Source organism: Arachis hypogaea, chromosome 15 (genome assembly GCF_003086295.3).
Source record: "Arachis hypogaea cultivar Tifrunner chromosome 15, arahy.Tifrunner.gnm2.J5K5, whole genome shotgun sequence".
Taxonomy (NCBI): domain Eukaryota; kingdom Viridiplantae; phylum Streptophyta; class Magnoliopsida; order Fabales; family Fabaceae; genus Arachis; species Arachis hypogaea.
In genome coordinates, this window is record NC_092050.1 from 25,286,972 (window position 1) to 25,301,650 (window position 14,679).

At 32.9% G+C, this 14,679-nt stretch overlaps 2 protein-coding genes across 4 annotated transcripts; one reads left to right on the forward strand and one right to left on the reverse strand.

Moving 5' to 3' along the window:
- The first annotated feature begins 931 nt into the window (after positions 1-931).
- LOC112750013 (uncharacterized) lies at positions 932-4,418 on the forward strand. The gene is made up of 7 exons (XM_072217829.1): positions 932-1,073; positions 1,213-1,411; positions 1,964-2,102; positions 3,439-3,513; positions 3,786-3,885; positions 3,966-3,996; positions 4,136-4,418. The coding sequence occupies exons 1-7, from the start codon at positions 932-934 to the stop codon at positions 4,146-4,148; spliced, it is 699 nt and encodes a 232-aa protein (XP_072073930.1). The 3' UTR covers positions 4,149-4,418.
- A 4,383-nt stretch (positions 4,419-8,801) lies between these two features.
- LOC112750014 (serine--tRNA ligase, chloroplastic/mitochondrial) lies at positions 8,802-14,297 on the reverse strand. Of its 3 annotated transcripts, none has more exons than XM_025798494.2 (10): positions 13,863-14,297; positions 11,916-12,314; positions 11,621-11,714; positions 11,398-11,546; positions 11,219-11,311; positions 10,624-10,803; positions 10,075-10,241; positions 9,842-9,976; positions 9,657-9,750; positions 8,802-9,341 (listed from the first exon to the last, which is right to left on the reverse strand). In XM_025798494.2, the coding sequence occupies exons 2-10, from the start codon at positions 12,240-12,242 to the stop codon at positions 9,069-9,071; spliced, it is 1,512 nt and encodes a 503-aa protein (XP_025654279.1). In that variant the 5' UTR covers positions 12,243-12,314; positions 13,863-14,297; the 3' UTR covers positions 8,802-9,068. The 3 variants fall into 3 exon arrangements, with proteins under 3 accessions (XP_025654279.1, XP_025654281.1, XP_025654280.1); XM_025798496.3 differs by having other exon boundaries at positions 11,621-11,783; XM_025798495.3 differs by having other exon boundaries at positions 11,621-11,798.
- Positions 14,298-14,679: the final 382 nt, after the last annotated feature.

Genomic DNA, 14,679 nt, shown 5'->3' on the forward strand with positions numbered 1-14,679 from the left:
ATTCACTAATTCAACATACTTTGGATCATGCACATCCTCATCTCCTCCTTCACAAACAGCACCATTACCTCATACACTAAAACAACAACACTCACAATTGAATGAGAGACCATGCAGAACCAGAAAGCCACCACATTACTTAAAGGACTATCATTGCATGCAAACTTCATCTTCTAAAGCTACTGCCAATAGTCATTGCAGATATCCAATTTCTGCTCACTTATCATATGATGCACCCTCACCATCTTAGAGACATTTTTTTCTCACCATATCATCCAACACTGAACCCAAGTCTTTTGAAGAAGCTGTGAAGGAAGATTGTTGGAAGAAAGCTATCAGTGATGAACTTTTATCTCTTAAAAGTAATAGAACTTGGTCTCTCACAACCCTCCCTGTTGGAAAAAAGGCAATAGGTTGCAAATGGGTCTTCAAGACAAAGTACAAGTTTGATAACACCATCGAAAGATACAAAGCAAGACTTGTTACGAAAGGATTTACTCAAACTGCGGACTTTAACTACTTCGATACATTCGATCCGGTGGTTAAAATGACAACATTCAGACTCATCATGGCTCTTGCAGCAGTAAAGGACTGGCACCTCCACCAATTGAATGTCAATACAACGTTTTTACATAGCGATTTACTCGAAAAAGTCTATATGAAAGCACCACCAGGTTTACAAGTCCCTTCCAATACTGTTTGCAAACTAAAAAGGTCTCTTTATGGACTCAAACAAGCGAGTAGACAGTGGAATTTGAAGTTCAACTTTGTCCTCACAACAGCAGACTACGTGCAGTCTAAGCATGACTAGTGTACATTGACGATATCGTCATGGCTGGGAATGACATGCAAGAGATTAATAACTTGAAGACATTTTCTTGACAAGAAATTTACCATCAAGGACCTTGGCCAACTCAAGTTCTTTCTTGGCATGGAAATTGCTCAAAATGGCAAGGGAATTGCTCTTTATCAACGGAAATATACCTTTGATCTCATCAAAGATTTTGGTATGTTAGAATCCAAACTTGTTTTCATTCTCATGTGCTGCACCTCTCAACTTACAAAGACTTCAGGTACTAGACTCGAAGACGCAACCAAGTATAGGCAACTCATTGGGCGCCTCATCTACTTTACTAACACATGTCCAGACATCTCTTTTGCGGCCAGCAAACTTAGTCAATATCTAGATTGTCCTACTAATGATCATTATAGAGCTGACATGCATATTTTTCGTTACTTCAAAGGCTCCCCAGCAGCTGGTCTTTTCTTCAGCGGCAACTCTGACATCTCTCTATCTAGCTAGACAGATTTTGACTGGGCAACCTGTGCCGATACACATTGCCCTATCTCTGGTCAATGCTTCTTTCTTGGCACTTTTCTCATCTCTTGGAAGAGTAAGAAACAAGCCACGGTGACCCGCTTCTCATCTAAGGCCAAATACAAGGCAATGGCCCTTGGTTCTATTGAAGGACAATGACTTCTCTATCTCCTCAAGGACCTCAATGTCAATCATCCAAAGTCTTTTACAATGTACTGCGACATTCACTCCGCATTCCATATCGCCGTCAATCCATCTTTCATAAGTGAACAAAACATATAGAAGTGAATTGCCATATCATAAGAAAAAAGGTTCAAGATGGGATACTCAAGCTACTGCTAATCTCTTGAGCTCACCAAACAGTTGATCTATTCACCAAAGCTTTAGCTCTGAACCCTTCAAGCAGATGTATTCCAAGCTTGGATTAGTGAATTTTCACTATCCAGCTTGAGGGGGGATATTGATACCCCTAAGCTAGCTATATGTAACATTCATTTAGCACACTAATTAGGTTAGCTATGCTCTAAGTTAGCTTTACGAAATAAACATCAATCTCATACTCTTCACAGGTGAGGTTCATCATTTTAAATTTGTGTGCCAAATTCCTTTCTCTCCAATTTGAATTTCTTATCTCTTTTCTCTGAGTTCGAGTCACAAGTTTCCCGAGTTTGAACAGAAGAGGACTTCTTCATTGGACATTCTATCATCAAAACGTGCTCCACAAGGTTACTACAAGCCTACAAGGGCAAGAACTGCAAGCCTACTGGTTTCCATACCCGTAAAGGTACAGTTGACTTTAAAATTTTCTTAATTTTGTCATGGATGTCAGAATTGGCAATATGGGTTCCTGCTCTCTGAAGCCCTTTTGATTTATTCTTTCTTCATTTCAATTGTCATTGTTTGTTCTTTTAAAAAATTTATGAATTAGAAGACCCAGATTCGTGTTTTTTTATTTTTCTTAATCCTTTTCACTCTCTTCAGTCTCATAAGAATCGTTATACCATCTCTTTGCTATTATTGTTTGTTTATACAATTTGGAAGCTTCTTAATTCTTGTGAAATGAATGAATTAAATGTTTATTTTGTGTGAATTTTTTCGTTTCTTTGATATCGATGTATAACTTGGGAACCTTTTTCAATTTATATCTTAATTTCATGTTTCTGTCTTTGATTTGCTGATGGCTGCTTGCCGTGAAATAATGCTCAATTCTTCACATGATAGTTTGAGGGATTGTAGTTTACTCAGCTGCCAGCTCAGTCAGTTAGAATTAGAAGTAGTTAGAAGCTGTTTAGTTAGTTATACTAGATGAATAGTTAGACTTAGCTAAGTGTAACTCATACATGTATATTAGCATACCCTGGTACTATAGTAACTGTGCATTGATTCATTGCAAGTGTAAGGAGTGCATGAAGTTAGTCGCACATCAAAGAAAGCAAGGAAGAGTGAGGAGTTTATAAGATGAGAGACCCATTAACTTAATACATTAAGATTTTGAGTTGGCTATAGTGTCTTTTAATTTTATGTTTTCATCTTATTACTGAACTTTCAATTGCAGAAATCAGTCATATGCTTATTAATATCCATCAATTTTTTCTGGTTTTTTTAATAAATATATTTGCTACTCTCTACAATTATTATCAATAGTTCATTTTTTCCTTTTTGCCTGTCAAGTTGAATGCAAATTTGCACTTTGTTGCAGGTGGGTATGTGGTGGTGCAAGAAAAATTTGCCTTCCATTTGTTTAGATAGTACAGAAATTTGCTTAAAAACTGCCCACAAGTCAAGACATGTCTCGTGTCTCTATTTTAAAGTATACAAGTTATCTTAGAATTTGTCTCGACACAGGGACAACATTAAGCTTTTGTCAAGACATGTATTTGTCCCCACCATTTTTTTATCCATCTCTGTTTTTATGACAAGAACCAAATGCTACTTAAATATAAGTATGGTTTATAAAGGGGTTAGTAAAAGCTCTACGGTGCCTGTTAGTGTTATCCTTCTAATAAATCAAGGATAAGTGCAAAGTTTTGTATAGTACTTGGTTTGATCCTTAGCGATCAAAATATTTTTTTATTTTATTTTCTCCCTTTTTTTTAAATGAATTTCAAAAAAATTGACAGTTTCATGATCCGCAAAGATGGACGAGAGAGCAAGCGCCGCCGTATTTATCCAAGGCTACATTTGCTGCTTTCAAGGTTTTTGTCATTACTAACCTTTCTAGCTGATTTATTATGATTTCTTTGGATGCTGAGAATGTGATCAAATTAATAACAAGAATTAGAATGCACTGTTACTGTTAGTAACAAATTAAAGTTGGTTAAATTTCACTCATTCAACCTTTTAAATTTGAGTTGTTTTGAGGCTTAGTGATTCTCAGCTATTTTGAGGTGTTATGTATCTTGGTGAATATTATAAATCATGGCAAACAAAACTTTCAACTTCAGTGTTCTGACTCTTTTTATTACAGTTGAATGATTCAAGATGGGATTCAGATTATAAGAAACTGTGGAAGCCTCCACCAAATCATGGCTTTCTGCCCTGCACTAAGCCTACTCCTAATTATACAAGTAAGAATTCTAAATTTTGTTGCAACTTTTCAAGTATAATTTTCTTTGGTAACTCCTTGACAAGTTGAATGTTTATCCAGCTTATCCTGAATCGCGAGGTTACAAATGGAGGTCTCAACCAAATGCATTTCTATCTCGAGTTAGCTCTCGTATACAAATATTTGATATTTGATTGTATATAAAGTCTATATCCATTGTTTTGGACTAGTTTTTAAATTTTAATGTTAAAAGTTTGTTTTCTTCGCTGTAGATATGTATGGTAGCTGTAGCTCGCACCATAAACGCCACTCATGTAATTCGGGAACTTGACAAGAAATCATTTTGGCAGGACGATAGGTAGCTGATCAACTTCTATTATGTTTCAGTTAAAAGTTCTCTCTATTTTTTTTATAATTAGATTTTATAGTCCCTTTTTTCTTTGCAATTTTTCTGATATCTTTGTCTCTTTGATGAAGAGTGGTTCATTAATTCTTTAGCTAATGATGTAAAAATCATTAAATCATTAATTTTTCTGATATCTTTTTTGTTTGCAATTTTTCTGATATGTTTGAATTATGATTCTATTAATTCTATTAGAGTACTAGAGTACTGAAAATATTAAAAAAATATTAAAATTTATTTAAATATCTAAAATAAAATTATAAGATAACATAAAATAATTAGTTAAATTCATGTCATTTTTTGTAATTTTTTATCTAAAAGTGATTTTAAATAATGTAATCCAAACAATATTTAGTTTAATATACTCAATTTTGAATAAAAATTACCAAACATAAACCACGCCAACTTACTTTTAATAAAATCAATTTTACAAAATCAATTTTATACAAACTTCCGTTTATAAACGGTAATCTAAACACACATACATGGTGATTCAATTCAAAAGCTTGTCTCGTATGGATTACTATGAGAATGAGATTGCTTCCATGTGAGATTTTTACAAAGTATGTATTAGTTTAAATCTATTGATACTACTTAAAATTTCATGTGAATATTTTACTTACCTTGATTCCTAAAATATTGTGCAATCAACCTGTTATTGACAAACTCATTAGTTTATTCGAACTTCCAAAATTGGTTCTCGGTTGGCAAATAACAAGTTACCTTTGGATATTCAAAAACTTCGCTGCCAAACTTGTTTTGAAGCTCTTCGTTTCTCTCCTCGAATTGAACAAATGGGGAAGGTATATAATTAAATCCTAAACTCCAGTTGACTTTTATGTTGCTCTATCCATTTCCTTAAAATATTTTTTCGGCTTATTTGTAGATTTTGGTGGAGAGGATGAGATGATATTGGAAGAGGAAGAGGAAGAGGAAGTGGAAGTACATTGATCCTATTGAAAAAAGGTTAAAAGGACTTTGCCCTTTAACTCCAAAAGAAGTTGGAATTTTTATTACTCCTCTAGGATATACCCTTCAAGTACTCCAATATACATTGCTATTGGGGAAATATATGGTGGTGAGTTGCATATGACTGAACAAGGTAAAGGATTATAACACTATGTTGCTCTATGGTTGTGATATATGAAGTTTAGAGAGGTTTTACAGTTTTAATATATTTATCATCGTGGTTTTCTCAGTCGTGGAAGGTCAATTTCTCCAGATAGGTAAGGTTGTGTCTTCGTTAGCAGATCATATTTTGCATTTTTGCAATTGAAGTTACCCTATTTAGTTCATCCATGACAATTCTCTTCTGATTATGATCACTCTTTTATCAAGAAAGCCGTTGTTCGCCTTTTTGATAAACTAGCAAATGGGAAAAATGACCGAGAGGATAAATCTATCAAACAAAATTATTGATCTTCACAACAAAAAAGGTATAAGCAATTCATACATACTTAATCTTATTTATGGTTCTTTCAGGTGTTAGATAAGTTCCTCATATGATTTTATGATTTTTTGTTTTAGTACTCATTCATTGTAAATCTACTCTTCTATTTCCCCCACTTCTTATTGCCAGACATTATTGTTTTCAACTTGTCATTATTGTTGTTGATAGGTAATACTTGAAAATTTTCCTATGGTTTTAAATTTCTCAATGGGCATTTATTGGTTTTGATCCCATCTGCTTGGCATGTATTGAGTTCATCAGTTTGTGACTAAGATAAAAACTAGTTGATCTCAAGACTCATTGGTAAGAAGTCTCCAACTTGGGGTTAGGTGGGAATATTATCAGCTTGTCATGTATGTGTGGTCTAGCATCTAGAAAATTGTCTTTAACTTTTCAGCACATGACAAATGAGTCATGACTCTCTTACACACGGTGCTTATTTGAACGTTGATAAAAAAATCTTTTTTAAAGAAATTTTTTTTTTATTTTTAGCGTACTTAGTAAATTTCTAATAGTAAAATAAAATATTAAAAAATAAAAAAAATTTAAAAAGTTATAATTTATATTTTTTATTAAAAAATCTTTTTTTTAAAAAAAATATATTTTTCACATAATAAATAAAATATAAAAATATTTTTATATTATTATGTCTAAAATGTTAAATATAATTAATAAATAAAAATATTTTTTTGTATAAAATATCTAAACATAAAATTATTTTATTTTTTTATAAAATCTTAAAAAAAGTAATTCAAAAAAATATTTTCTCTTAAAAACTCACTCAAACTGGTCTCTCAAATTATGATTATGATTATATTATATGACATGCTGATCAAGGGAATAATCTTTATTTATTGTGATTTTTGTTTGTTTGTTTGATTGATATGGTGTTGGACAGGCAAGGCTTCTTAAGGAAGAGGAAAGGGCCCATTTCAGGAACAAAAAAGAAAAGGGTTGGACAGGTTTCGATCTGAAGAAGCATTGTATTCGAATCCTTTACCTGATTGTATATGTCAAACACCAAGTGCAAATGCTTCTAACTTCTAAGTTAGGTAGACTTAGATAGATACATACATGATACATCGTCCTTCAACCATGTTTTAGGCGTGTGGTAGCAGAGTGTATACAATCCTTATCATTAAGGAGGAAAGGTGGGAAGGGAAAGAAAATTTTGAACAAATAAAAATTAGAGCCAGATGAATACAAATAATATATTGATGGTGGCATTCATTTATTCGTTGATTCGTTAAGTTAAACAAATAATTTTCGATGAGAGAGATCCTTCATTCATAATCTATATCTACATTATGCATAATGCCGCGCTTTCTCTGATTATGAAACATGTTTTATTTGGTATATTAAATGAGCCGATATTAAATTTAGATTATTGATTCATAAATTGACTTAATTATATATAGTTATAATTATATATTATTTTTTATAACTATTTATATGTCTATATATTATGTATTTTATATGTAAATTTATAATAATACTTTAATTTTGATACGTTAACAATGTAAAATATTTTACATAATTGTTTGACTATATTTATTTTTTTGAATAATTATTTATACAGTTATTTTTTTATATAGTGTTACATGATTAATGTAGGTACAAAATTGTTTTATACTAACATTTTATTAAAATTAAATTTTTATAATAATATATAATTTTACACACATATATCATGTGTATGCTTTATCGTTTTTATTTTTATTTGTTTTAGCTTTCAATATGATAAAATAATTATGACGTTTAGTCATTTATGTTTGTTAAATATATAAGAGTAGTGTTTTTTTTTTTTTGCTATATTTATTATATTAATATTTTGATTTAAAAAATTCTTTAGTCATCTTTTTATATATAATGTTAATAGATTATGCTACGTGTATATCAAAATCAGCCACCAAAATCAACTATTAGTATAAAATACATGTCAGAATATAAATACACATTGAAAATAAATTAAATCACACATGTATTTATACATAAATATATTGATAACTAATTTTAGTGATTAATTTTGGTATACAAATAATATTTTTAATTTAAATAAATAAAAAAATAATCTAAATTAATTGAATAATTAACTTACTCATTCGTTTTAAGTATCAGATTTGAATCCGACCTTATAATATACAACGGTAAAAGGGCCGCACCCAAAATGAAGTACGAAAATAGAGGAGGCTATAGTAGAGATGCATATGATCCCATCCAAGATCCAACCTTAAATATGACTCGGTATTTTATCGGATTTGTCTTTTTTTTTTTGCGATGTACTCTTTCGGACCATGTTTCAGGTCGTAGATAAGATCGAATATGAAATCATGTTCCAAAACTAAAACAATATATTTTTGTAAAATTAGTAATGAAATGTGATACTTTTATGCTTTAATTAAATTTTTTATATTATATATTATCTTTGTTTCATACTAATTTATTTTGGTATAAATATTATGTAATATATGCTATTTAATATTTAAGCATAAGATTTTATTACGATTTATGAGAACACATTTTGTTTGTATTTTTCCATAATTATTTTGATGATTAAATCTATTTAACATAATTAAATATTTTTAAACTAGAATTTAATATTGTCACCTTGATTTATGTTTTTTTTTTTTTTTGATAAATGATCATCCATTAATAGTTAAATTAGTCCTTTTTTACTCAATAGCCAAATTAATTCCGAAATTTACACTAAATCAAATTGGTCTTCCAAATCACTTCGGGAAAGGAGGATCGCAACCGACGTTGATAAATTTGGAGACTAATTTAGTAATTGGATTTAATAAAAATTTGAAGAACGAATTTAACCAATGAATAAAATTTGAGTATAATTTAAAAATAGCATACGATAAATAAGTAACATTAATTAAAGAACATTGATATCAACTCCCATAAATTTGTTTCTCAGTATATATGACTCATTCTTAAAAGCTCTTAACTAATAAGTACTACCCTCCTTGTTAATTAAACAAATATTAATTTTCTATTTATTATATTTTATATCAATTTTAATGAGATAAAATATTGTTGTTGTGTACTATATTTTATATCAATAGTTCAGATTTTAGTATAGGATTTAAGATATTTTATGTTTTATTTTTCTTTATTTTTTAAGTTCAATAGTTAGTTAATTTTCAGAGATAGTATTGTTCTACTCCTTCCTTTCTACATTACTAATTAATATATGCATGATTTTTGCCGCCTTCTTTCCAGTTTTTCAGGATCCCTCTGTCCAAAGGCTATAATGTAGGAAGTTGATTGAACTCATCTACCACCACAATCTAAAGCCGCCACAGCAAAAATCCTTCAAATGATGCAAATGTCGCGATCCCTTGTATCAAGATTTTCTAGAAATAACACTACGCCCACCCATGAAGGGCCTCAAAGGCTCAGGGATAAGGATGGATCCATCTTCTTGCTGGTAATTCTCAAGCAAGCATATTATCATCCGTGGTACTGCACAAGCTGTTGCATTTAGTGTGTGAACAAACTTTGGTGGAGCCAGATTGCTTTTAGACTTTTTCGGGCTTGCAACTGGCGCTTCCAACGGGCGATACCGGATTCCCAACCTACGGCTCTGATAGTCTGTGCAATTTGATGCACTTGAAATCTGTCATAATATCATACAGGAGGTGTAAAAGAAGGCTCAGCAGATTACATCAAAAGGAACACAATCTATATTTGCAAAGGGGAAGATAGCAAGAAGTTGATTTCCAATTCTAACTAAATACCTTAATGCTTCACTACATGTCTACATCACTAACATTTTCTTCACCAAAGAAAGCAGTTACCTTAGTGCAACCAGCCATTGTGGCTATTTAGAAAATTTCCCAATATGAAAATTGAAAAGCAGTAACCTTAGACCAAAGAGGCAAAAAAGATTACGCATCATGAGCCTATCAGATGGAAAATGTATCTGCAGTACCTCGCCAAACCTTTCTAAGCCAGGCATCCATGCCTCCACATCAAATTTACGGTAAGCAGGTGCACCTAAATCTTCGGAAGCCATATCCAAAATTCTGCAGAAACACAGAATCATACCAAATATAGTAATCAAATCATGGTCAAAATTTAGAAAGGATGTACTTGGGCATAAGTGGTAACTCTTACTTAAAATGTAACCCAAGGGATGAGAACATGTCTTCTTCAATTTTAATAAGCTCTTCATGATAATGTTCACTGTCTTCTGGGCGGCAGAAAATAAACATTTCAACCTTGCTGAACTGGTGAACTCGATAAAGACCCCTGCTCAGTTTTAATTATAATTAGAAATTTTAGAATAAAAAGTTACTAATAATCCTTAAATTGCCTCGTCACACCCAATCAGCTCTACAATCAATTACCTTGTTGCACTGCCAGCGGCACCAGCCTCAGTACGGAAGCAATGAGAAAATGCTACATATTTCAGGGGTAACAAAGTTTCAGCAAGTATAGAATCCATATGAAGACCCCCAACAGGTATCTCTGCAGTGCCGATAAGGCATTGGTCACTATCTTCTATGGAATAAACCTGTGTAATTTTGGCATGAAAATGAAACATCAAAAGAAGCTATGAACCTCAATCAGAAAAATATAAACATGAAAAATCGACTCTTGGGGGGAAAAACTCAATGGTCATTTTAAGTCTTTGCTGCATAACAAGGTTGGACCCGATTGTGATTAAAATTACTACACCAACCAAGTTGTAAGTCCCATGCTTAACAAAATACAAGAAAAAGATGAAATGACTAAAATAAACATGTTTTCTGAGAGCCTATAAACTGTCTGACTCAGTCAAATTGGTTGTCATTGCCATGACACATTTGTCATCAGCTGTTTATCTTATGTCCATTGTCATAACAATGCAACTGATGAGTAAGAAGCAGATTTCTGTAAAATAGACACTAACAAACCTGTGTATTGTTTCCACGAGGTTGGAAACCACATTTTTCAACAATAGAGGACCGTACAAGTTCAGGCGTTGTTAATGGAGTAAAGCCTCTCTTCATCACTTCTGAGAGTGTCCAATTCACAAGGGCCATCTCTAACAAAACTGCATCATTTTTCAAGTAGTAGAACTTTGACCCACTGACCTGTGAAACAGCATATTAGATACATCTCACATACAACTGAAGTCTGAATATATTTATTTCTTGTTTTTCCAGATCCAAAGTTCCATGTCAATGCGAAGTTTACAATAGAAGATAAGAAATAAACTATCATAGTAGCAACACTTGAAAGGAAGTCTTCTAACAATCACATAGAATAACTAGTATGGAAAAAAACAAAGATGGTCTTCTAAAATCATATATGGAACCACCACCCCTGGTTACTTTCCCATGAGATAATATGTAGCCTTAAAGGCATGCCTGCATTTCCCAGAAAAACAAGTATCCTAAAGTCTAAGCAAATAGATTCCAACACCTAGTCATGTCCGGTATGTAAGGTTTCACCTTCACCTGTTGCAAATAATAGCTAAGGAAATGCCTTAAGTTAACCAAGGTATACCTCTGCAGCTGTGTCGAAATCGAAAAGGCAAAGTTCCTTTCCTAGTTCAAGATGATCCTTGACAGGGAAACTAAATTCTGGAGCGCTGCCAACCTAAGAAGTAAGATGATCCATTAACATTTTGAGAATAATTGATGCACTAACAAGCTAAATTTTTAGGAACTGTAGTAACTAAATACCAGCTTCCTTGTCATAGAACTATCCTCTCCACCTATTGGAACATGTGGATGAGTCATGTTTGGTATACGTTGTGCTTCGAGTTGAAGTTTGTCATTAAGCTTGAGCAGGTCTTCTTCCAAAGCAATGAGTCCTTCCTTCAAATTCTTTCCTGCATGCAAAACGCGAGTGTCTTAAGGAATTGACCTAAAAGGCAGAGCAAAGGTAGTTGGGTGCCAAGAGCACCTTCCTCAATTAGTCTTTGACGCTCAAATTGTTCCATTTTCCCTTTCATCTTGTTTGCTACCGCATTTCTTTCTCCGCGCACTCTCTCAACTTCCTGCTTTCTGGAAACCAATTAGCTGAGCAATTGGGACCATAAATCCTTTTTTCTTCCCCCTTCCTATGTCTTTTTTGCATTAATCTAATTAGATGATACTATAACATGATTAAGCATGGTAAATCTTAGAAATAACAGGCATTTCAGAACACATGAATTTGGGGAAATTATTATAATGGAGAATGAAGAAATAAGAGTGACCTTTTGAAGATTAAAGAAGTGGTCATAGAGTTGAAGGACGAGTTCCAAATCAACATCGGAGTTACGGTTGCGAATGTTGGCAGCAACTGCTTCCTTGTTATCCTTTATCCACTTGAAGTCTATTGCGGCCTTCCAGTGAGACCTCGCACCTTGGTCCTCGGCCTTGGTGGTTGATGGTGAAGTGGCGGGAGATGTTTGGAGGGCGGCGGAGAGAGGCTTGATGGTGCGGCGAAATGGAACGTTCTGGAAGGAAGAAGGGTAAGAAGGGAAAGGGAGTTTCAGGCATGAGAGTGAGATGGTTGTCCCGTTCAAACAACCCATCTTCATCGAGTCTTGGGTCTAGGTCAGAAGCTCCCACTCAATTTTATCCAAACAAAATGTTAGTTGTTGTTTGTTGCACTGATAACAAGAAAACAGATGTGAGAAGAATTGTAAATAATGAGTTAATTATCATTAAATTTATAATTTTTATTATTTTAATTTGAGAGTGAATAGATTTTTATTTGTTTTTTACTTTATTAACTTTTTTATTTAAAAAAAAAAACTTGATTTTCAAAATAAAGGCTAAAAAATTTAGATATGGAAATAAAAAGAGTGTTATACCTTAACTTGATAATTTTTGGTGTTTTTAAAAACTATGGGAGGTACAGTCCGATTTGTGTTTAAAAATTTTTAAAAATTTGGAGTACACAAATCGGACTCAGTACACAAATCGGACTCACCGATTTGTGTTAAAAATTAAAAAAAATTGGAATACACAAATCGGATTTGTGTACTCCAAATTTTTTTAATTTTTTCAATGGACGGTCCGAGTACAAAAATCGGACAGTCCGATTTTTATACCTAAAAATCGAACGGTTCGATTTTCGTACCTCTTAAAAATCGAACGGTCCGATTTGTACCTCGTACATTAAATCATCCTACATTTTAAAAAAATACCACAATATATCACAATTTAAAAAAATACCATTATTAATCCAATATTAAAAATAAAAAAGTACAAAATAAATTCTGTCGTTAGCCTAAGAGTCCTCTCAATTCTTAGCTGGTCAAATTTTTTTTCAAACAAAAAAACATAGTCAACACTTATATCATGAGTGTTAAATATAATGATTTGTATATGTATATTCGATTATTTTGTTCTGTTAATCAAATATTGGCCAAAGGTCATTAGCAAAGTTGCGAGAACTAGACGAGTGGAGTAACTGGTTAATAGTTCAAAGAGTCAACCCAAGTTCAATAAGTTTAATTAAATATAAACTAAAAATATTAAAAATTTAACATATACTTTTAAATATTTAAATTCAATCATTTTTAACATGATAAAATTTAAAATTTGTCAATTTCATATAATAAATTATTCATTAAAAATTTACAAATAACTTTAAACATCAACATTCATATCTAACAAAAATCAAAATACACATAAATGTCCAAAAAAAATTCATGTTCTACCACCATCAGTTTATTTCAGAGCATAAAAACTGAAAAAAACTAAATAAATAACAACAACATAAACAAGGCAGTGCTTACTAGTTACCATAGCACCATCAACTGAAAATAAAAAAAAAATCAGAACCAGAATCAACAACTCAAACAAAAAACCAATCTTGTAATTTTCAAGAAATCACTGGAAAGGCTAAATAAACAAATAAGATCAAATTGCTAAGCAATCAAAAGATTCAAAACTCAATAGGGGCTAGAGAATCCAATTAACGAACTTCAAACAACAAAAACCTGGAAAATAAGCAGAGAATCCGAGTTTGAATCCAATATCCATAGAATTAACCCAGAATCAAATATCCATGCAATTAACTCAAAATCCATACAATTAACTCAGAAGTCAGAATATTTATATACAACAATCATATAAAAATTAACTCAGAATATATAAAAATTAACAAGGAAAAAAAAACGCAACTGAAGAACTAGTAGATGAGTGCTTACCAGAGAAGAGAAGACGGGCGAGCAGCAGAGTCGTTCGCGTGGAAGTTATGGCCGACTGGTAGAACGGATGTGCGGCGAAGAGAAGACGGCCAAGCAGGCACGTTTACGACGGCGAGGAAACAGGGCTGAGTAGACGTTCGCGACGTCGAGCAGCAGAAAGTTCGGCGGCAACGACGGCACCCTCGGAATCGACGACGAGTTCAGAGCGGCCGACGACGACGAGGACAGGTCCGGACTTGATGGCACCCTCGGGCTTGACGACGCGAGGAGTAGCGAGAAGAAACGAGCAGACCCAACCCACGGTCTGTCCCCGCCGGCGGCGACAGCAACCTCTACCGGAGGAGAAGAGTTCGGCGATGGGATGGTGGCTGGGTTCGTTAGGGATAGATTTTTGGGCTTTTGTCACTGAGAGAGAAAGGGGCGTGGGTGGGTCTCGGTAGTGGGGAGCTCTAATTTCTTTATATATATTACTGAACCGGAAAAAACCCGTCCGATTCTGACGGCTCACCAATTAACCGCCAATTTAGCCGATTTTTAAACCGGTTTTTTACATAACAAATCTTCATATCAATCGAACTGGACATGTGACCGGTTTTTGATTAATCCGATCAAACCGGATGGTCCAATTCGATTTTCAAAACATTGGTCTTTTGAAATTTTTGTGCTAAATCCTAAAAGAATTTTACTAATATCAAAACTCATAAAATAATTAAGTGTATTTGAAATAAATTAATGAAACTCATTTTTATTAATTGAAAAATGCTAGAGGACCAACAGAAATTATTTTTTGACAATAATTAAAGATTACGAAAATCAA